Below are 24,956 nucleotides of genomic sequence, written 5' to 3' on the forward strand. Positions count from 1 at the left end.
GGACAAATACAACATACATAAAAAGTATTGAAAGAGCAAAGAAGAGATCTAGTCAATGTGTCTCTAAGCTGAAAGAACTGCCAGAGGTACAGAAATACTGTAACTATTACAGGTACAGGAGAAGGACCCCACTTTAGAAAGGAATGACCTTAAGACTAGTGGTAGAGTCCAAGCAGCTCTATTAGCATACCAATTTAATATTTACTTCACTTGTATGTTGCACAATCCTAAGAAGTCTGTCACCGTGAAAGGACATGTTATGAAACTAGTGAATAGGACTTCAAGTTGATATAGAGTTCACAATTTAGGACACTAGTAGAACCATACCCTGTTCTGAATTTGAAATGCTTAAATATCCACAAAACCATCGACTGCCACACTACTAGTAAACCAATGATGCTCCAATTTCTCAAAACGTAAGACACCACATCAGGGTAAAAAGATCTGGGCGTCCATCTTATGGCTTCATGAGTGCCACACCTTGCAGCATGTGTTTTTGTGAAAAAGAGCCCACTTGAATAAAGAATTACAAGAACCTCGATGTTATTTGAGTTCTGTGCAAGTGGATAACCCGGTTTTTAACTTGTGAGTGTGAATAAGAGTTTGCTTCTAGGTCCTGTCATTTACACATCAGCACCCTGCTTGTACAATCATACGTTTACAGATTATCCACAACCCTGCTTCGCCGATCCAAAAAAAGTTACCTATGCTAAATTTCTCACATCAGCCCCATCTCAATGAGAAGCAGGTACTGTCAACTCCATTAGATGCTTTAGTTCATCATAGAGAACCAAAATCAATGCAGCTCCAGTTCCTCGAAACATGTTAGACACTGCACCACGGTAAAAAGACCGAGCACCTTCCATCTTATATATTTTTCTCCAACAGTCCAAAGTGTTGGCATACATTTGCTGCTCAAGACCTGCTTGCATCATCATGCGTCTGCGAACTGTATCCAGAGGATAAGATATCAACCCTGCTGAGGTGGTTACTACCTGTGCTGTCAACCATCTTTTCCAAAAAGGAAGAGTGCTGGATTCCTTTGACATGACTTCTTTAGCAGTGTCAAAGCCACCAAAATACACACTCCTATGGACTACCATGCCCTGGATGGAAGCCGGCAAGCCTCTGTACAAGCCCCTCATACCCTCTTTCCTGTATATAGTGTTGACAAAATGCAGCAGACCATTGAACTGGCGAGCTTCAGCTCTCCCCATATCTGCTGCTAATCGGGTATGAGCCACATCCAAAGGATACACTACAACAAGTGCTGTGCAGCCAGCTAAGGCTCCCGCAAGAAAATTTTGTCGAGCAGTCAAGATAAGATCATCACTTCTTTGACCTGAGGACAGGATGGTCCTGTACAAATCCTGCAAAACAGAACATCAGGAGCAAGATTTGATACAAATGTTAATACAGAACAAATAAGCTACATCTCATCAGGCATGCCACAACTACACACACACACAAACTTCACCAATATACACTGCTAGCAGACTTAGACCAGATGTCTGAAGTAATTCCACAAAAAAAAGTAAGAGACAAGGTGATGTACTTCGAAGATTTGCTGCAAGATACTTAAAATATATTTTTGAAAGTGTGCAACTTAATCATTGCATCAACTACCCATAGTTGCCAAGAAACATGCTCCCTAACTGTAGGAAATCTCTGAAACATTTGCACATTTCATAAAGGTGTGAAGCACCTGAATTAAATAACAAAAAAAGTGTGATCAAGTCAGTCAAAAAGAAAACGTGATCAGTCAGTCTTCTGGAAGTTACACTAGCGAGGAGAAAGAACGACATGACATTGATCCTATAGATGAGATGACGAGGATCCAGATGCTGATGAGATAGATGCAACTCTTGAGTCTTGTGTAGGACTCAGGTCAGTTTCAAGTCTAGAATTTCATTATCGTTTGGACACATTATTAGCAGTTATCATGTGACAAGATTCATTCTGATGTCTGATGGAGGTGGGATTGTTATTGCTGTTTCGGCGTCAAATTGCACTTTGTCTATTTGAGTTGTTTTTCACTTGAGGCATTTTTCTGTCAGAAGAAGATGCAGCAATGGAAGCATAAACATGTGCTAAAATAAACTACTGAACACAAGACAAAAGAGAAAGGAAAGAAGGAACATTGAAGAACACAATACGGATGAGAACTTAGATGTATGCTCGGGAAATGGAATCCATATATCCAACACGAGATAGTCGCATACAATAGTGAGTCACTAGCTGTGTGGGCACCGACACCAACTCCTTTCTCCAGTAGAAGATCCACACGTGCTGGTGAATGACTAATCGAGGAGGAGGAGCCTGAATAAATAGGACAAAAATATATCCTCAATATGATCATGTCGACCAGCAATAAATGCTAAATATGACCAAAATGAAGACCATAAAAAAGCCTAGAATAATGTAAATAATGCACAGCCCTAAAGCATGCACAGACTCACACATTAGCTGACATATCTGCTAACACCCTCTCTCAGATCATGGGTGATCTGATACAATACAATGGTACAATGATAGTGAATCATAAACCATACAACATAGAACCACCAAGTAAAACCATGGATACCCAAGCAATGGGCCTAGAATAATGTGAATAATGCATAGCCCTAAAGCATGCACAGTCTCACACATGAGCTGACATATCTGCTAACACCCTCTCTCAGATCATGGGTGATTTGAGACAATACAAAGGTACAATGATAATGAATCATAAACCATACAACATAGAACCACCAAGTAAAACCACGAATACCCAAGTAGTGGGTACACAAGCCACCACCAAGGTGTCTCGAAGAAAACCTAATGTTGATGTCGATTGGACTAGCACCTAAAAATAGAGAAGATCATAGCATATCTCTGTGTTTGTCGCAATGTCTCTCAATATCATACATGAACATCTTGTCAAAAATGCCTCTGGAACATATGTGACCATGGATTCCCCACCTTTGGCAAGACCACCATAGTATCCCCTCATGTGAGCTCATGACTAGAAACAAATTCCGTTCTCTATCAAACAACCCGTCATGAATCTAGATGTCAAGACCTATTCTAGGATTTAAATCTGCTAGACTTCCTACTAGACTTCGATCGATGCATCAGAGAAGTCCATCTCTAGACCCTATGCATCTATATAGATACATAGATGAGACACAGTTGCCCCATCCATCCACCCTCACACTCCCTCTTTAGCACTGGAGAGTCGTGAGGGATGCCGTCATCACCACCACTAGTGAGCAGCAAAGGAAGTGGCCATCAATCCCTTTCCACAATCCAAACAAGCTAATCATTTCCATGCCTTGGTCCTCTCTTTGGCCAAAGGATCAGAGTTTGAGTTTGAGGCAAATGATGACTCGTCGAAGGAGTCTGCATCCCACTTCGTCTTCTTCTCCTGCTTCTTAGAAGCCACTAACTCTTTGCAATCCTTTCATAAATGATCTTTCTTCTCACAGTGGTAACATTGGGTTTTCGACATCTTCTTCTTCGAACCCCTCTCTAAAGTTGCAAAAGTCTCACAGGAACCTCCCTAAGATGACAAAAGTCTCCCCTATAACCGCAAATGTCTCATGCTCAAGTAGGATCAAGGTCATATGTGTAAAACTGATAGGAGTGGATGATGTATGCGTCTTCAAAGCATCACCACTCGATCAAACACTAGAGGGAGTTTTGAGGGTACGAGTCCAATAAGATGAGCCTCTAGAAGTGCAAACTACATTTGCCAAAGCTAGTCTTGGATTTGGGTCACACGAAGTAGAAAAGACTGAACAATATCTCTAGCCTCGAACGTAATTTGCTGGAGCTGTCCATAAAGAGTGACTACTCTCATGGTGGAAGGTGCCACGTACATCAACTTCAACTTCGTCCATACTTCAAAAGATGTCCTACAGGAGGCAACCGCCGATAAGAGTTCTTTAGAAATACACTAAAGCAAGGCCAAAGAGACGTGCATCGTCCGAATCCCATGTAAGCACTGCTTCCTCATAATTGTCTTCATCAAAATCATCCAAAGTCGAAGTTGGACGCTCAGGACAAGGAATAGCTCCACATACTACATACCATAACTGCTTTTGCACAAATCAAGCTTTTATCACAACACTCCATGTGAGATAGTTAGGTCCATGTAACTTATCATCAATGGATGTGCACGAAGAAGCCATTTATAGAGGATGAGAAGATAAGGAGAGAAAAAAAGGTATTTGGAAAGGAAACACATCCAAACCACGAGCACGAACTACAAAAAATGAGAGTTCACATGCAGTATTCACCAAAATCTGACCAAATCAAGAAGAAATCTGCTGCAAAAAGTCAAAAAGTCAACCAAAAACTGCCTAAAACAGCAAAAACTGCCAGATGATGCAGTTGTCCAACCAAGAGGAGATGCAAAAACACCAAAACATAGGCTGAACACTGCCGCAACAAGAGAAAACTATTGCAAATGCAAGCTGTACGGATGCTGACATCAGCAAATGCAGCATTAAATGCAGGAAAACAGGTTGCCTTGATCAAAATAGCAATCGCCTGATCGACAATGGTCAAAACAATCTTCAAATCATGAAAGAAAACACAGCAAGAGCACAGAACCTAGACTCTAAAACCATGTAAGAAGTGGATGCTACACCTTACCGCTCATAAAATAGAGATCCATTTCCCAAAGAGACTACACAATATTTTTCAAAATTTTGGACTTTGTCCATGTAGATCTTTGTAGCTATATGCAAACCACTTAATCACATGGATCTTTGTCTTCTACATGTTTGATGACTTCTCTCATAAGTTACAAGTCTATTTCTTGGTTGAAAAGGCTAACACCTATGAGAAGACAACTATTTTATTTCCTTAGCATGGAGATTAACTCATGATGTGCATAGGATTTTCCTTTCGAATGCCAGTATGTTAGGAGATCCTTTCTACATGCAGCATGGCCAATTACACCCATGTTACCAATCACGTGGATCCAAACTCCAAGCTTGTGCTTGACAATGGTTCAAAACAGACATATTCCATCTAGTACCGACAGTTAGTTGGGTCCCTTCTGTACCTAGGGACTAAACAATTTCTTCTTTGTCAACATGTTGGGCCAAATTCTCACGGAGTTATTTTACACTCCTCTACATCACACTCTTTGGCATGCTAGCATACTTAGATTCAAATTGAGCAGTGATATAGACATGATCAACATGAAGGCTACTACTTGCAAAGTCAAAGCGGAAGCAAATAGAGAAAGAAAGCTAAGAGCAGGCACAATAATCGAGGAGTTCAATGACTCAGACCTGAACGATGTTTAACAGTGATAGAGTGAGGGTGAGTCATCAAATAGATGTGTACCAATGTGGTACACACAAAGAATAAAAGAATGTATTTATACTCAAGGTATGGTACACTCACACCCGTTAGGGTGGGTTCACATGTGTAAAGTAATATATACGCAAGAGAGTGCATAAAGGACCTTTACACCCAACAACCTCCCACTTAAAGATCCTAAAGAGAGCCTTTAACCAACCTTTAACCAACTCCCACAATGCTCATGTTGAGCCTTTGCAAGACTTTTAGTGAGAACATCTACAAGGTTATCCTGTGATTTGATCTTAGTCAAGGTGACTAGACCATCATCCAAAACATGTTTGATAAAATGATACCAAACATCAATATGTTTGATACGTGCATGAAACATGGCATTCTTAGCTAGGCATACAGCGCTCTAGCTATCACATCTAAGTAGAGGTGTTTTGGTGGGCAGCCCAAAATCCTTGACCCAACGACCAAGCCAAACTGCTTCTTTTGAAGCTTCAACGGCTGAAATATATTCAACCTCAGTGGTAGAGAGTGCTACTATGTTTTGCAATCTAGAGTACCAAGAAACCACGCCACCTGTCAAGGTAAAGATATACCCACTAGTAGATTTGCGAGTATCCAAGTCACCTGCCATGTCTACATCACAATACCCCTATAGATCCAACGTACCCTTGCCATAGCAAATACATTTTCTTTGTGTGCCCGTAAGGTACCGTAAGATACATTTCACAGCTTCCCAATGTGCTTTGCCAGGATTTGACATGAACTTGCTTACAACTCCCACTGCATAAGCAATGTCAGGCCTAGTGGCAACCATAGCATACATGAGTGAACCACAAGCTGAAGCATAAGAAACACCCTTCATAGTACTAGCTGCCTTATCATCTTTTGGGCAATTTGCTTTGCTAAGCTTAAGATAGAGTGGAAAAGGTATACCAAGAGGCTTAGCATCAGCCATTGAAAAACGACCAAGTACTTCACTGATGTACTTTTCTTGTGAGAGAAATAAGAATTGTTGCTCTCTATCTCATGTTACACGCATGCCCAAAATATATTCAGCTGCATCCAAATCCTTCATAGAAAATGCTGAATTCAATTGCCTTTTCAATGCATTAAGATGGCTTTTATGCTTACTAGCAATAAGCATATCATCCACATAAAGCACAAGTATAATAAGGCTTCCATCATCAACCTTCTTAATATATAAGCAATGATCTGCACTACTCCTTTTAAAACCATGTGAGAGCATGAAGGCATCAAACTTTTTATACCATTGTCTAGGAGCCTGTTTCAAACCATACAAGCTTCTCTTAAGCTTACATACCAAATGCTCCTTCCCATGTATAACAAAGCCTTCGGGTTGTTTCATGTACAACTCTTCTTCCAAATCACCATGCAGAAATGCAGTTCTAACATCCATTTTATCAAGTTCAAGATCCATAGATGCTACGATGGCAAATAGCACTCAAAGAGTGGTCATTTTGACAACAGGAGAAAACACATCCTAAAAATCAATGCCCTCTTTTTGTATATAGCCCTTAGCCACAAGTCTAGCTTTGTATTTGGGTTTGCCATCCACACATTTGATTTTATAGACCCATTTGTTAGGAATGGCTTTTCTATCCTTGGGCAATGTAACCAAATCCCAAGTATCATTCTGATACAATGACTTCATTTCTTCTTGCATGGCTAGCTCCCACTTTTTCTTTACCTCACAAGATAAGGCCTCTTTATACATACGAGGCTCACCTTCATCTGTGAGAAAAATGCAATCCAAAGAAGGATCAAATCTTTCTATAGGACTACTGACAAGTGTAGACCTTCTTACCCAATGATCTGTGTTATCAGGTAATGGATCCACATCCAAGGCAATGTCAATGATCTCATTGTTTTGCTGCTGAACTGCATGCTCAAGTTGTTGTAATACAATTTCAGGCTGCTGTAATTCATTTTCAACATGCTGATTTTGGTGCTCAAGCTAATGTTCAACGTCCCCTTGCCGAACATCAGCTGTAATTCATTTTCAGCATGCTGATTTTGGTGCTCAAGCTGATGTTCAACATCCCCTTGCTGCACATTTTCATCTGGCTCAGTAACGATATGCTGATTGTCATAATCAACATCAAAAGGAGCTGAATTTTCAGTGGCTGATGGTTACTCAAGTAACTAATCATGCTGAAATTTAACTTTCTTTGTGTTTGAGTCATTAGATGTGACATTTTTCAACAACTTTGACTCATTGAATACCACATCCCGGCTATGTAGCACCTTTTTTATGCTTGGAACCCAAACTCGATAGCCCCTTTCACCTTCATCTCCATAATGCCTCTATTGAGATTTCATGTCAAGTTTGGTTCTGCTATCAACAAGTACATGTACATAGCATTCGCAACCAAAGACTCTTAAGTGGTCATATGAAGCAGGTTTGCCAAACCAAACCTGTTCAAGAATGCCATTGTCAAGTACACAATGTGGAGATCAGCTGCAAATATGCACCGCGGTTTTAAGTGTCTCTCCCCGAAATGATTCCGAGAGATTAGCTATGGACAGCACGCACCGAATCTTTTCACATAACATGCGATTCATTCGCTCAGCCACACCATTAGATGATGGATTGTAAGAAGCTGTAAACTCTCATTTAATCCCATTGTCATCACAAAACTTATTGATTAGATACATACTCTCCCCCATTATCTGTTCTTATGCATTTTAACTTTAAGCCTTTTTGAGTATTAACCAATGCATAAAACCTTTTAAAAGCATCCAATGCCTCACTTTTCTACTTAAGCAAGTAGACCCATAGCTTCCTAGAATAGTCATCAATAAAAGACACAAAATAACGGAAACCACTATGAGTTTTTATTGGCATGGTGCAAACATCATAATGGACTAAATCCAAGATACATGCTTTCCTAAAGGCTCCATGAGAGTATGGACTCTTTACATGTTTACTGTTAAAATATTGAAAATGCATGCTATGGAGAATCACTGATGAGCAAATAGACAATCATAATGAGACAAAAGCATTGACAAAGAAAAACAACTAATATTATCCAAGCATAATGCAAGTACAATTGATTGATAATGACTAATGGAATGAGTGTGGAGATGAGTGCCCTTTATAAACTTACAATAGGTGGTATTGGTAGGTGGAGGTAGGTGGAAAGGGGTTATGGTATTCAACAACCGTGGATTTAATAAACCGTGCATACATGACCTAATCTAAGGCTTTATTTGCAATCTGTTTCTTTGCCTTGTTTATTCCAAACAAAGAGGCTATGGTGGATGTGATTTCAAAATTTCTCAACACCCCTCCTCAATCACAACCGAAAAAGACACTGAGTATACAAAGACTGTCGTGAAAGACACTAAGTATACAAAGGCTGTCGTGAGTAGAACCTTGCCAAGTGTAGAAGAAACGAAAAACAACCATACAAGGCTAGAGGTTGTTACAAGGCCTCACTAAGTGTATAGAGATTGTAGTGTGCAGAGGTTACATGAGGAGGAGCTTATACTGAAAACATTAAGCAAGTCCACATGTTAAACTTTTAAAAAGTCTATTAGAAAATGAGCTACAAAAGATTACCCATTCATCATCCTCTTCAGTCCCAAAGTCAATAGACTCTTCATTGTCCAGATTCATATTATGAACATAAGTCTATACTTGCAACACTTTAGATGCATGTACAAATTTGGAGTAGGCATTCATACAAGCTACTTTACGAGCTTCTTCAACGGCTTATCACTGAAGCTTTAGATTATAGTGAGCTGACAGACCTTGAGCTCCTAATGCTGTTGTATCTTCAAGGACTAAGATTTCTTATAGTATTATGAACAACATTAAATCTTAATTTGCTGGTCCAAGTCTCATGGGAAGTCACGTAGCAAATCCCGTGGCAAGAATGCAGATGTTACTTGTCACCATTGTGGGAAACTCTGGACTCATAACACCACAAGAACCAACAACATCCACAAATGGGGTCACTTCATCATCAACAATACAAGACTCCATCGAGTCTTTCACACACAAAGAGTGATAAACACCTTCCATAGTATCCTTACAAGAAACCTCACAAGAAACTGAAGAAACTTTCACCTCTACATCATCACGAATAACATCTTCACTATACAACAATTTTGGGTCTAAACCTCAACCAAAGACTCAACTACCAAATCTCCAACTACCTCCTCACAAACCTCTTCCAACTCTATTTTCTTGATTTTAAACCACTCTTCCCTCAAACTCTCAATTTTTTTTAAAGCCTTACTCAAATTGTCTCTCACATCCTCATCAATGTCACTCTGAAGATCCTTAAAACCCTAATCAGAATCATCTCAAATTCATCCACTGATTCATCTACAACTTCTCCTAAAGATACTATGTAAGGATCAAATCAAACCACAAGCCTTTCTTCATTAGGATCAGTTTGATCCTAGTTTCCCATATATGGAATCCAACACCATTGAATCGGGATGTTGTTGAGTCCTTGCCTATTTTGAGGTTGCAAGATTAGCAGCAAATCAACTCCAAACAATTCAAATTTCAGTTGAGCACAAGTGCTAAGAAGCACTAGGTGATGATGCTAGGTGATTTGGCAACTATGATGCCCTTGAAATCGAAATCTTCAAGATCTTGCGAGTCCGAGTCTTCCCTTCCTTGATTTGATGCTAGAGTTGCAAAAAAAAACTAAGAATAGTCCAGCATAAGTGTTAAATTTGAGTATGTCAAAGGACACAAAAGGATTAGTGTTAATCAACACCAATATTAAGAGATACAATGTAGTTGGCACTTGATTTTGAATCTTTTTCTTGTTGATTCAAAGTGGTAACTTAGCTGGGAAATCAGTGTTATAGTAGATCAGAGGGTCAATGACATTACTGAGCAAAAGGAAGTAGGAAATGAAAAAAAAATTGAGCTTTGAAGTTGATGGCTATGGAGTCTGCATTAGGGTTTCTGGGGGCAGTCTGGTTTTTCAGCTCTTGTGAACTGAATACTTGATCATTTCCAAAACTTTCTTGATAGAAATGAAGCTTAAGAGTTAGGCTATCAAAACCCTGTGATACTCGTCAACATCACGATGTAAGCAGGCAGAATCAAACGTACTAACAACAGAAGACGCGATCTAGATAGCGAGCTTTTGTAGGCACAATGCTGGAGCAGAGGCAACAAAGTTGGGCTTTGAAGTGATAGAGAGGAGCGCCTAGAGCAAAGGAAGAGTTCTCCAAAAGAAAGCACGAGCTGAAATGGCCCGGTTTGAGAGATTCAAGCCCTCCACTGAAGGTGGGTAGCTATGGAGGTAAGTGAGAGATTCATGGAAAAGTGGAGGAAGCCAAAAATTCAAACTTGAATGACTCAATTAGTGACCTAATGACTCACTAACTTAAAACTTGCTCTGATACCATGTTAAAATATTGAAAATGCATGCTATGGAGGATTACTGATAAGCAAATAGATAATCATAATGAGACAAAAGCATTGACAAAGAAAAACAACTAATATTATCCAAGCATAATGCAAGTACATTTGATTGATAATGACTGATGGAATGAGTGTGGAGATGAGTGCATTTTATAGGCTTACAATAGGTGGTATTGGTAGGTGGAGATAGGTGGAAAGGGACCATGGTATTCAACAACAGTGGTTTTAATAAACCGTGCATATATGACCTAGTCTAAGGCTTTATTTGCAATCTGTTTCTTTGCCTTGTTTGTTCCAAACAAAGAGGCTATAGTGGATGTGATTACACATTTCTCAACATTTACCAAGAACGCAGTCATCACAAAAGTCAAGCTTTGAGCTTTTCACATCAACTCTTCCAAGTGAAGAGAGTGCTTGCAAATCCTTTTGGCTCATATATCCAAGACACTTGTGCCATAACTCCATGTGTGACTGTACTTCAATAACTACAACAAACTTTCCAAGAAGTGCCTTGCAGTAGAGATAATAGAAAGTCCCTTTTGTACCACCTCTAGTAACTAGTATATATCATTTTTGGATTTTTCACATACCACCACCAAAAGTAGTGAAGTAACCTTTATTATCTAGCCGCCCAACAGAAAGCAAGTTCTTCTTGATGCCAGGAACATGCCTAACATCATGAAGAATCAATTCCTAACCATTTTCTAAAGCTAAGTGTACGGTGCCCGTTCCTTCAATATCACATATATTATTGTTGCCAAGGTATACTTTTCCAAGTTACATAAGTAGAAAAACACTCCAAAGATGGAGTTACACGAAAGAAGCACCGCTATCAACAACCCACGATTGTGACAAATCATCATAAGCTGACAACAAACCATCTATCACATCTGTTTTAGTAATATACATGTCCTCCACTGTCATAGCAAGCGGATCTGAAAATGCAACGAGCAAATCAATATCTTTATCATCTTTTATTTCCTCAATAACAACACTAGATACCACATTTGCTTTGTCTATCTCTTTAGGGGTAGAGTTGCCATCCTTGTCATTCTTTTTGCCTTTTGCATTAGCATGCTTCTTACGTTCTTGTTCCTTTTTAAAGCACCTGCCATCGGGCTTTTTATGCCCTTTACGACCACATCGATAACAAGTTACATCTTGCTATTTTTCCTTGCTTTTGGTGCGCTTTTAGTTTTTATTTGCAGCATTATACCTTTTTTCAGTTCTTCCTCTTACATTGTAGGTTGATCCACTGTTTTCCCCACTTGCCTTGTGTCTAATCTCTTCATTTAAAATAGAACCACACACCATCAAATGTCAAGTTGGGGTTATTGCTCAATGACACAACCAATGCTTCCCATGAATCGAGCAAGGTCATGAGCAAGAAGATAGTCCTTAATTTAGGATCAAAATCTAAGAAACCTGCATCCTATAACTGACTCAAAATACAAGTGAAAGCATTCAAATGCTCTGAGGCAGATTTGGACTCGTCAAGCTTCAAGTTGACCAACTTCTGCATAAGATGTACCTGATTAACAAGAGTTGTATTCTCATAAGTAGCCTTAAGTTTCTCCCAAACTACATAGGCAGTATCTGTCAGAAGTGGAGCAGCGGTGGAAGCATAAACATGTGCTGAAATAAACTGCTGAAACACAAGACAAAAAGAGAAAAGAAAAGAACACGATACAGATGAGAACTCAGATGTATGCACGGGAAATGGAATCCATATATTTGAACACGAGACAATCGCATACAATAGTGAGTCACTGGCTGCATGGGCACTGGCACTGGCTCCTCTCTCCACAGAGTCTGCAGATGGTGAAGATGATGATACTGACTGAGGAGGAGCACTGAGTATAAATAGGCTGAAAAAATGGGGAGCAATAATGCTGGTCGGACAGCATTAAAGCTGGCCGACTGATGCATAAAATGCTCCACTGGCATAAAATGCCACACAAGAAAAATACCTAAAATACCTAATAAAAATGCCCAGCCCAGATCAAGCTCAGACTCACACATGAGCTGACAAATACTCTGCTAACACCCTCTCTTAGATCATGGGTGATCTGATACAATACAATAGTACAATGAAAAGGGATCAGAAACTATAGAACCACCAAGTAGAACCATGGATACCCAAGCAGTGGGTGATCAAGCCACCACCAAGGTGCCTCGGAGAAAACGTGATGTCGATGTCGATCGTACCAAACACCTGAAAATAGAGAAGATCATAGCATGTCTCTGTGTCCATCACCAATGTCTCGCAGTAGCATACAAGACCATCCTGTCAAAAATGCCTTTGAACATAGGTGACCATGGATTCCCCGCCTTTGGCCAGACCGCCAAAGTGTCCCCTCATGTGAGCTCCAGACGAAAGCCTCCCGCTCTCTGTCAAATAACCAGCTCATCATGAACCTGGATGTCAATCCCATCTCCAGGATTTGATTCCGCCAGACTGAAGTCGATGCGTCAGGGACGTCCCTCTCTGGAACCTGTGCACCTGTATAAAAATATAGATGAGGCGCGGCTGCCCCATCTGAACACCCGCTCACACTCCCTCTTTGGCACAAGAGAGTCGTGAGGGATGACCTCATCACCACCACTAGAAAGCAGTCGAGGAAGGGGCCACCAAGCCCTTCCCGCGATCCGAAGAAGAGGATCCCTTCCGCGCCTTGGACTTCACCTTGGTCGGAGGATCGGAGTCGCAGTTTGATGAAGGAGAGGACTCATCGGTAGAGTCAGCATCCCGCTTCGTCTTCTGCTCCTTCCTGGAAGCCGCTAACTTCTTGCAGTCCTTCCGCAAATGTCCTGTCTTGCCACAGTGGTAACACTGGGCCTTCGACTTCTTCTTCCCGTCACCCCTCTCTGAAGCTACATAAGCCTCACCTCCATAATGTGCCGGAGGCCGCCCCTGTAATCTCAAGGATGCCTCATGCTCAAGAAGCATCGAGGTCATATGTGTAAAACTGACAGGAGTCGATGATGTCTGCGCCCGCAAAGCATTGGCCACTCCATCAAACTCTGGGGGGAGCTTGTAGAGAACCGTCCTGACGAGATGCGCCTCAGGAAGAGCAGATTGCATGTGCCAAAGCTGGTCCTGTACCTGCGTAACACGAAGAAGAAAAGACTGAATAGTATCTTTCGGCTCAAACTTCATCTGCTGGAGCTGGCCATAAAGTGTGACGGCCCGCATGGTGGAAGGTGCCTCGTACATCTGTTGCAACTTTTGCCATACTTCAGGAGATGTCCTACAAGAGGTAACCGCCGGTAAGACCGCTTTAGAAATACACCGAAGCAATGCCGAGTAAGCACGGGCATCGTCCGAGTCCCCTGTGAGCACCGTTTCCTCATGGTTGTCCTCATCAAAGTCTTCAGGAAGAGGAAAAGGACGAAGAGGTCGAGCAATAGCTCCACAGACGATGTACCATAGCCGTTTCTGCACAAACCAAGCTTTCATGACAGCACTCCATGTGAGATAATCAGGTCCATGTAACTTATCATCAGTGGAAGTGCACGGAGGAGCCATATGGAGAGGATAAGAAGAGAAGTAGAGAAGAGATGGAATTTAGAGAGGAAACACAGCCAAAACACAAGCACACACTACAGAAAATGAGAGTTCACATGCAATAGAACCCGAAATCTGATCAATAGAAGACAAAATCTGCTGCAGAAAGTCAAAAAATCAATCAAAAACTGCCAAAAACAGAGAAAACGGCCTGAAGTAACAGTCACCCAGCCACGAGAGATGCTGAATCAGCAAAATACAGGCTGTAAACTAGAGAAAAACAGGTAGAAAACTGTCGCCAGCAGCTGCAGATGAAAAACGCAGGCAGCAGAGGGTGCGTAGACAGCAGGCGATGGCAAAACTGCAAAAAACACAGGCTGAAAACAGCCCCAAAACAGGTCGCATGGCTGCGACAGCAGTCGTCTGATCAGCAGGGGTACAAAACAGTCCTGAAATCAGCAAGAAAACACAGCAGAAACACAAATCCTGAAAACTGATACCATGTCAGAAGTGGAGCAGCGGTGGAAGCATAAACATGTGCTGAAATAAACTGCTGAAACACAAGACAAAAAGAGAAAAGAAAAGAACACGATACAGATGAGAACTCAGATGTATGCACGGGAAATGGAATCCATATATCTGAACACGAGACAATCGCATACAATAGTGAGTCACTGGCTGCGTGGGCACTGGCACTGGCTCCTCTCTCCACAGAGTCTGCAGATGGTGAAGATGATGATACTGACTGAGGAGGAGCACTGAGTATAAATAGGCTGAAAAAGTGGGGAGCAATAATGCTGGTCGGACAGCATTAAAGCTGGCCGACTGATGCATAAAATGCTCCACTGGCATAAAATGCCACACAAGAAAAATACCTAAAATACCTAATAAAAATGCCCAGCCCAGATCAAGCTCAGACTCACACATGAGCTGACAAATACTCTGCTAACAGTATCAAGCCCCTTTACATCAACCAAGACATCATCTGTGATGGCCATTTTAATGTAAGTAATGGCTTTTTTATTTATTTTTGCCCAATCCTCATCCAACAAAGCAACGAGCTTATATTATTCTAAAGCATCATCACAATCCTTTAGAAAGAGCATACCTTGTATACAATCTTTCCAAAGATCAAAACCATTTCCATCAAATTTACGAATCTCAAAGAGATTCTTTGTGTTAGATGTAGATGCACTGCCAGCCATCTTCGGCAATACACAACTACAATAAAGGGCTAAATGCTTTCAACCAAAAGCAAGGTTTATGAATTGTAATAGCAAGTACACACTCTTGTACTTCCAAAGTGTCCAAGAAGCAAATGTTTAGCTGCAAATTTCAATCTCAAGTACTGATTACAACATATGCATGAATCAAATCTCATATATTTACATTAAGGATAGCTCCCACTTCAGTAATACATCACCGAAATTCCCAAATGCAATGACCTAAATGCTGTATTTACCATTGTTTCACTGCATTGAGTATTCAGCAATACATGTACCAAGAGAAGCTGCCCTTTTTCAACATTTGAAGCATCTAAAACTCTAAAGACTCCTACTCAACAGTGAACATGCTGCAAATTTCATTGTCCAATCTCAAAACGACTCAAAAATATATCACCAATGTAAAAAGCCCCAAAATTTCTACAATGAATCTGCTCTAATTGCATAAATACACCTTCCCGAGCATCAAGTGCGAGCTAATGTTGCAAAAATTTCACAATTTCTGCAAAAGCTCCAAATTTCAGGGTCCAAGAGTGCACAATTTCCAAGAAATTGGCTCAACCAAGCAAAAATTTCACTTGCATTTAAGAATCGCCAAAATTTTCCGAGGCTTGTGCACTCAATGTCTGCAATTTATGGTCCAAAGATCACTGCAATATGTGTCAGGCACCAAATTTGGAAAAAGCCCCAAATTTTAAGAAACAAATTTGCACTCTGTGCTTGTATTATGAGAGGGGAAAATAAGATGAAGTAAAATAAAGAAAAATGGACCGTTGACCTTCTGCCCGCCGTCGTTCGAGTGACATGATGACCTGTCGACTGTCACGCAGCAGTCTTTCGTCGTGCTACACACCTCTAGTCCTGTCGCACAGCAATCGCCTCCAATCCCGTCACCTAACACGCTGTAAGCTGTCACGCGCCTAACATGTTGTAAGCCATTACGCGTGCAAATTCATAGGTCTGCACCATTAGACTGTTGGCACCTGGCTCGTTAGCTGCACCCGACCAATCAATCGCCTGATACCTGCTCCTCTACTCAGCGGCCTGACAGACCGATTGTCTGCTTGCGTGAGCCATTGGCTCTGATACCAATTTGCAAAGTCATAGCAAAAGCAAATAGAGAAAGAGAGCTAAGAGCACCCACAGTAATCAAGGAGTTCAATGACTCACAGCTGAACAGTGTTTGACAGTGATAGAGTGAGAGTGAGTCGTCGGAGAGATGTATACCAGTGTGGTACACACAAAGAATAAAAGAATGTATTTACACTTAGGGTAAGGTACACTTACACCCGTTAGGGTGGGTTCACATGTGTGAAGTAATATATACATGAGAGAGCGCGTAAAGGGCCTTTACACCCAACACTACTCTCAAGTCTACATTCATTTGCTACCACAGCAAGTTCGTCATTAGAGACAAAGTACATAACATGTTATTATGCTACCCTTGAGTTCTTATATCTTCACTCATTTGAGAACCAAGCACAATGGAATTCATTGCCATCTTGTTGGTGAGAATATCAAGCTCATGATCTTTTAATTAGAGTATGGTCCCTACTTAAGACAATATAGCAAATGTTTTGCCAAAAGCTTTACCCATCAACAAACATGGAGATCTCTATATAAGTCAAAGTCAAACCTCCTTAATTGTAATCTTCCTTGGTTAGAGATGGACCATCTTTTATCCCTCTTTCCATTGTGCAATGTCTTTTGTAGCCCCACATCTTATCTATTACTCCTTCCCCGATATGTCACAAAGGAGATATTGAGAGTCAATTTCCGATTCCATATTGTGGACAACTTGAACAAGACTTTTGGCACCCAATTTTTGCCGCACGTCACATGAAGGTCAAACTAACTTATTCCTCTATAATATCATCTATTTTTTGGCTTGGTATCTCTACCTGCATCCAAGAACTTCAATGGGATGCACTACCCTTTATGGTCCCACAAAGTCAAGTGCATCATTGACATCTATGACCTTTGGGATTTTGTTGCAATTTGGGGTCGTTTGTAATATGTCCCGTCACCCTCGCAAGATTCCCCATCCACCTAGCACAAGAAAGAGCTCGCCTTAGTTGGCCAGATCTCAACCCACTGGCCACAGGTCGGGCCTTGATCTGAAGACCAAAGGAGAGTCACTTGCCTTGATTTGCTTCCCTCCTCATTCAGATAGCTAAGGCACTGCCACCTACTCCAACTTCCACATCAAAGACACAACTGCCACTTGCATCCTTGAGTTGTTTTTTGAACTTGAATCGAAGTTGTCTCCCCCCTTCCTTTTTCTAGACAAGTAGACTTAGAGTTGCTTCAACCAAGGCCTAAGTCGCATCACATCATACGCCTCACGCCGTACCCAAGAAGGGTTGCTTTTCCCCTAATAACTTGGGGCAAACCACCTACGCATCGGACGCGCAGATGGCTCCGAGCCTCTTATGGCGAGACTAGCCATCCCGTTGTAGAGGCTCCGTGGGAACGAGAGGTCAACGCCATTGCCTCACGCATGGCTCCACAGCAGAACTCCTATAGTAGCCTCCCGCAGTAGACCACAAGTGTTTCCAACCACATTGCCGCCCGCCTTGGTTGGCTGCCGGCCACAATTGCCCTGTCCCCTACTCGTACTTCGGATTCGAGATCAACTGCCCTTGCCTCATGAAGGACTCCGCTGCAGCAAATGTATCCACTCATACGGGGTCCAATTCTCCCGCATAAGTGTATTCACCCCTATATGATACAAGTCCTTTAGCGTCACATTGGGTCCCATACCCCACTGCGTCGCATCCAAACTTGCATATATTTGCACCCTCCTAGCTTCCACCTCGGCTCCCAGACACCTTGGCTTCCACGTAGTCAGGCGAGATCAAAGGGCCCGGTTTCTTTAAGCTCGCCCCAGGTACACGAGCATCCACTCTTCCGGCCTTCTCATAGGCCTTCATCAGTCCACATCTCCTCCCTTTAATCCACATCCCCAACCGTTCCTTTATCCTCACGGCTCCACAAGTCTTCCCACGCGCCTCCTCACGCCCCACCATCGGTCCATCTCATCAGACGCTAGGCACTAGAATTTTTGCTTCTTTACCCCACTCACTGAATCAACGAACCCCCATCAAAGTGTAGCGATGCGGAAGCGTAGGACAAAGACTAAGAGAGAGTGAACACAAAGAGGAGAGAGAGAGAGAGAGAGAGAGAGAGAGAGAAAAGGAGACAGTGTAAACGCAAAAAACCTGCAGTGTAGAATGCTGTATAAGAGTGCAGAAATACACAAGGGGACAGAGGAAATATCTACATATATCTCCGACTTGATGACCTCGATCTCTTTCAACCCGAGCACAGTCTGTCTCAACCAACAAATCTCAAGATTAGAATCTGAAATAATGAATGCTGGAGTGTGCCACAAAACCGACTATAAGTAGTCGAAAATAGGAATTCCCAGCACTAGGTCGGCTGCATTTTAATGCAACCAACTGCAGAAATTGTGCCACATAGCACCCTGTCTGACCAACTGACGTGGCATCCACTCTAGTCGTACTGGTTTGCTGTCCGACTGGCCGATTGTCCAAGAAATGACATTATCTGACACCCCCTCTCAGATCCTGGACGGGTCAAAAGACTAAGGGATCTGGAATAATGCCGAAGAAGAGCCTTGAGAAGCGCCTTCGTAAACAAATCTACGAGATTATCCTCTGTCTTGCAATACTCCACATCAATAATCTCATCCAGAAGCTTCTCCCGAATAAAGTGATACTGGATCTCAATGTGCTTCGTCCGGGCATGGAATATTGGATTCCATACCAAGGCAATGCAACTCTCATTGTCGCACCGCAGAAGAGTAGGATGAGTTCGGGGACAACCAAGCTCCTCCAATCTTCGAAGCCACACAACCTCACATGTGGTGGAAGACGCAGCCCGATACTCCACCCAAGTAGAAGAAAGAGCTACCGTGGATTACTTCTTGCTACTCCAAGAGATAACACCTGTACCCAAGGTAAAGTAATAGCCTGTAGTAGATCGTCGGTGATCCACATCGCCAGCCCAATCCGAGTCACTCCAACCTCCAAGAAGCAGATCTGAAGCATCTGTACCTGCGGGATAAGAAATCCCTAAGTCAAAGATCCCCCTCAAATACCGAAGAATCCTCAGGGAAGCTTGCCAATGCACCTGTTTGGATTCCGTCACAAACCCTACCAAAAGACCCACAGCAAAACAAAGATCAACACGAGTGTTAAGAAGCCAAATAAAGGATCCAATCAACTAACGATAGCGGGAAGCATCTATCACAAGAGAATCCGAGTGTGAAGCGGCCTTCCAATTCAGATCCATAGGAGTAGTAATGGACCAACAAGTCTCCATCTCAAAAGTAACCAAGAGCTCCTAAATGTACCTCTGCTGAGAGATGAAAATCCCCCTCTAAGACTGATAAATCTCGTGACCCAAGAAGAAATGAAAAAGCCCCAAATCCGTCATCTCGAATGCCTGATGTAAAGCTATCTTGGTCTCTCAGACCTTTTGCGCATGATCCCCTGTCAAAATCAAATCATCAACATATAACACAAACAGCACACGACCAACCTTGGAAGTGTACACATACAGCTGCAGATTGGCCTTAAACCGCCGATATCCCAACTTCGACTAAAAAAACGAGTCAATATTTTCGTTCCATATACGCTTCATGAACGCGGAGCTTGCTTGAGGCCATATAAGGCCTTCTTCAACCTGTAAACTTTCCCATCTGAGGATTCCGAAGCCAAGAGGCTGCTCAACATAGCCATGCTCTTACACACTTATATAAAAGTATAGAACAAGCCAAACAAAAGGAAAAAAGATAAAGAAGTCTAAGTTATCTTTAAACTCTGATACAAATTATGAAGAAGCTCAATGTGTCACAAGGATGTGAAATTTTATTACTTTGCTTAGCATTTGATTAAAAGTTAATCAAATGTGCTAATGTGACTTGCATATGTGATGTGCAAGTCAATATTTTATAGTATGGGACTTCAAACCCTCAAATATCAATTGATGTCAAAGGTAAAAGTTTAATAAGTTATACCAAACAAATACTAGATGGTACTTGGTATCAAATTTTGACTTGGACTAATTTATTGAACATTAATATTAGTGGTGACATTAATGACTATGCATTATTTATTTTATTAATAATTAATGCTAGTTAAGAGCTAATAACTACTCAGGGATACTTGAAAGACAATTTGATCTAGCAAATTTAATTATTGATTGATGAAATTAATTTTTTGAGCAAAACTTGCCCATGCAAGTGGAAAAAATCTTTTTACAAGCTAGTGGAATCTATTCCAACCATTATAAAAAAGAATGAGACTATTAAAGATCAAGAAGAGGTTGATGATTTAATTTGCAGCCAAGAAGGATCAATCCTACATCATGTGACAGTAGTTTGTAACCTCCAAGATCAAGAGATAGCAACCCAAGGTCCTTTTGAAGCAAATAACAACATACAAGAGGGAGCAGCAGTCTTTTTGGTAATCCTAAGTTGTAGGTAACAGCTTCCATGGATATTTAAATAAGGCAACAATAGCTTTTCAACGTTTCTTGTGATGAAACTCTGAAATTTCTCTCTACAATATTCTCTCTCATCCCCAACCATCTCTTAAGTTATCACAACATTTTTCAATAATTTGAGCCATCAAAGAAAGAGATTTCAATCAATCATTATTTTAAATCCTAATTTAGAACAAAAATTAAAATTTTGACAATCACCTTGGCATACGTGCTCAAAATTGAAAAACCTAAAACTTGAATTCCAACAATTAAAATTGAGAAATTTTAAGAAGATTCAAAAGGCCAACCAACCAATATCAAATTTAGGGCTAAATTTGTATTTCAAGGAGCAAGGTAAAGATCAACCCCTGAGCAAACCAAGGGACAAAATGGTTTAGAGGCTTATTGGTTTGTTATAACAGCAAGAGGCACTTGGATAGACAAAGAATATCAAAGAATCTCAATTGTACTCCATCCATTTGCAATTAAAGTTTAAAAAATACCGAAAGAGACGTCAATTTTGGGATCAACAATTTGTCCAATATCCAAGATTACAAGGTAAAGTGTACGTTTCTGTTTTGTGAATTTGTGAATTATTATAATTAAGTACTTAATTAAGTTACTTACCACTCTACCTAAGAAAAAAAGACAGTTTCACAAAGAATATCTCACACGTCTTTACAATGAAAAAATCTCGCATCCCAAGAAAAAATACTAAAAAAAGCACCCCCGTCTTTGTCTGAGGACAAAGGCTGGATCTACATCAAAGTCTCCATCTACCTCTACTTCATCACTAGCTATTACCACTGAATCAACATTTCTTTGCGTTCATCAAGTAGAGAAAACTTTTTCCACTATCTCATCTTTTAAAAGTCTACAACTCATCAACAACAATGCATTGAGTCATATGACTCCTTAAGGAGATTTGTTGTAAAATCTTCATCCATCAAAGGATATAGTCATTGTTGATGACATTTTTTTGGCATTTAAACATGGCATTGGCAATTTGCCATTATAGCTTGATAATCTTTCAAGCTCCATTTCAAAAGTTCTACATGTTCCAAACTTGGTCTTTCCCCTCCTCTCAACTTATGGCCTTACTAGACTAAAGATCCGCATTGTCTTCACCAAGTAGATCTTTGTTGAGGATTCTTCTTTAGGAGCCACACTTGTGATAGATTGGAATGACCAACCAATCAAGGGATGGGCTATAAATTGCCAAAAATGCCAAAAATTGGCCAAACTAACCTAAGAGAAGCCATAAGTGCTAGCCAACTATACATCATCATTATAATACTCAACAAAATGCTATTTGCCATCATAAATACTAATTACTCCATTCTAGCCAAGCATTTTTTTAAAAGATACATTGAGTTGAAAAATAACCAACCAATGGAAACTACTTTTGATACTACCAATCACTTGATGACATTTTTATCCACAATAATCAATGATTAGCACCTAGCTCACATCTTCATGACTACACATTTTACAAATAGTTATATTTTTATTGATTGCTCTTTCTTGCATACTTTTTCTAATTCACCTTTTTTTTTCATACTAATCGTAGAATGTTTTTCTTTATATCCATCATTCTATTCTCTCTAAAATTAGACTCTCTGGAAGAATTGCTAGATCCATTGCTCAAACAAAGGTTATAATAAGAATTGCTAGGGATTAAAGATTTTCTCCTTATCAAATGGTAAGTTCATTTACTAGCTAGAGAAATAAGCTCACCCCACAGGCATAAGCTTGTGAGAGACATTGAGATCCTAACTTATTACTCTAATAGCAATGTCTCACGACATCGACAACTAGTTCAATTGTTACAACCTTCCTAACAATGATCTCTTAAACCCTATACAATTCTTTAAGTAAGACTTTCTTTTGTGAAAGCTCTTCTTTATATTGCAATCAAACATTTGTGCCCTTAGTGAGCAATACAACTCTATCAAACAAGTTCTAACCTTAGGAAGTAGGACAACTCTATTGTACAAGTTTTTAATGCCAAAAGTCAAATAAGATACTTATTTCGGGGTAATGCAAATGACAGTAACTATTAGTCGCAAAACTAGAAAGCTCTAGGAAACTAGTTACAAGACTGCTTCCACTTTAAATCAATTATCACACTCCACCGCCTTAGTAACTTTGTAAGTGTTTTACACAAGGACCCACACAGCTTTGTACTTCATTAACACAAAGTTGCAGTCATCAATAACAATGTTTCTGTTTCACACAAGGACCCATGTATCTATTTTACATGAGGACCTGTGCATCTATTTTACATAAGGACACATAACTTTGGTATTGCCTTAACAAACTCTCGATCTCTAGCAACAATCGGTAAACACATGACAGTGGCAGCATCCAGTACCACACTGCCAAGACCTTGTCAAGTGAATTATAAAGCTCAGGCTGTGGTAGATTTAAGATCCAAAGAGTAAATTTGCAATTTGTGCTTTGCTTTCAGTCTCTAATTCAATGGATCTACCAAATGTGTGCTTTGCTCTTGCCATATGCTGACCTCTGGTCAAATCAGTGAGGACAGAAATCACTTGAAAGCGTTCATATTAAGGAGGTGTGGGCAGCTTTGGCCACATAAGCTGGCAACGCATAATTCTAAAGATCGCCAAAACACTCAAGATCAATCAACTGCTGGCGAACTACAACAAAGACTAGGTCATTTCTTTTCACAATTCAATCATCTCATGCAGGAGAGTCCATAACTGTCATGCGTACCGAATGGAGAAAACAGAACGCTAAAGTAAAAATTGCTCACGAGGAGTAAGATAAAGGCATGATGCTGAAATCTCACCTTGCATGAGAAATTGAGAGCCACAGATGGATAATATCTTAAAACGCTGCTACCATTCCCCCTCCAGAGGGCAGAAACCCCTTCTTCTCTGGCTATTCTGAATATGCAGTCTAACATCCCTTTGTATCTCTTCTGGTGGCCACGCATGATGGCCATGTTGCTCTCTTGAGTCTGGAGAAGTAGCTTGGCTCTCTCGATGGGGGCCACAATGGTGTGTGCAACCCCACCCATGACGGCACCTGCGAGCAGATCCCTGGGGAAGTTTGTCCATGCCTCCTGCCGCCAAGATGGTGGCGCGGATGATGAAGCCTGAGAGGGCGGGGTCGGCAGCGGGGCCTTCGCAGCTCTGTGGTGCTCCTGCTTGAAAGGGGGAGGCTCTTCAACAACAGAGAACAGAGGAGAGGCAGGCATGGGGTATGTGCTGTCAAAAGGGGGAGCTGGCAAGGGGATCGCCCATCTTTGTGAGGCAAGAAAGGCGGGGGGGGAGGTCTGGGTTGGTGCGTGTGGCTGGCTGTATCAAAGATCGCGCTGCAGCAATGGCGCTCTCTCTCTCTCTCTCTCTCTAAAACCTCAAGCCTACCTCTCTCTATCTCTCTCCCTCTCCCCCTCTCTCTCTCTCTCTCTCTCTCTCTCTCTCTCTCCCCGAAAGCTCAAGCGCAAAGGTTAATAAACTGTCGCTTTCTCTGTCTTTTTCCTCTTCTTCTTCTTCTTCCGTCGCACAGAGGATCCTTTTTGCCTTGTCTTTTTAAGCGGGAGAAGTATTTAACCATTATTGCATTTTTAATTTCAGGTGTAATTACTAATTCATCTTATTATTACGGGCTTCAGGCTCCTTACATCCCACCTTCCTAAGCATCCACGTCAGCTCGGCGCCGACGGCAACCCGCCCACGTCACCTCCTCTCAACCCTAAAGGCTAGAGATAGACTACTCACCACTCACCAAGGAACAAAAGTCAACCGAGGGTTTTTATCATACTACATTAGTGATTGTATCATACAAAGTGATAGATAAATAGAACACAACCAGCTGTCCTTTTCATTTAATGCGAAAATTTATGTTTTAAAAGGTATTAAATTTCACTAAAGAGGCCATTGGGGTTGTGGCCTAGCGTGATTGCATGTTAGAGCATTGCAAGTGCATGAGTTGAAACCCTAGGTTCCGTTTCGTTAAC

The 24,956-nt window shown here is 41.1% G+C and overlaps 1 protein-coding gene across 1 annotated transcript; it reads right to left on the reverse strand.

Annotated features, from left to right (window-relative positions):
* Positions 1-386: 386 nt before the first annotated feature.
* LOC148018151 (ADP/ATP translocase At5g56450-like) lies at positions 387-24,408 on the reverse strand. Its single transcript, XM_087661275.1, has 2 exons — positions 23,784-24,408; positions 387-1,370 (listed from the first exon to the last, which is right to left on the reverse strand). Exons 1-2 carry the CDS (start codon positions 24,192-24,194, stop codon positions 735-737), a joined length of 1,047 nt encoding a protein of 348 aa, XP_087517401.1. The 5' UTR covers positions 24,195-24,408; the 3' UTR covers positions 387-734.
* Between the last annotated feature and the right edge of the window lie 548 nt (positions 24,409-24,956).

The sequence above is a fragment of the Lygodium microphyllum genome, chromosome 21 (assembly GCF_053477565.2).
Source record: "Lygodium microphyllum isolate KBCC chromosome 21, Lygodium_microphyllum_v1.1.10, whole genome shotgun sequence".
Lineage (NCBI taxonomy): Eukaryota > Viridiplantae > Streptophyta > Polypodiopsida > Schizaeales > Lygodiaceae > Lygodium > Lygodium microphyllum.

Coding starts and splice junctions, on each gene's coding strand:
- LOC148018151 (XM_087661275.1), bottom strand. CDS start 24,194: ATGCCTGCCTCTCCTCTGTTCTCTGTTGTTGAAGAGCCTCCCCCTTTC. Junction 1,371..23,783: donor CTCTCAATTTCTCATGCAAG/GTGAGATTTCAG, acceptor TCTGTTTTGCAG/GATTTGTACAGGACCATCCT.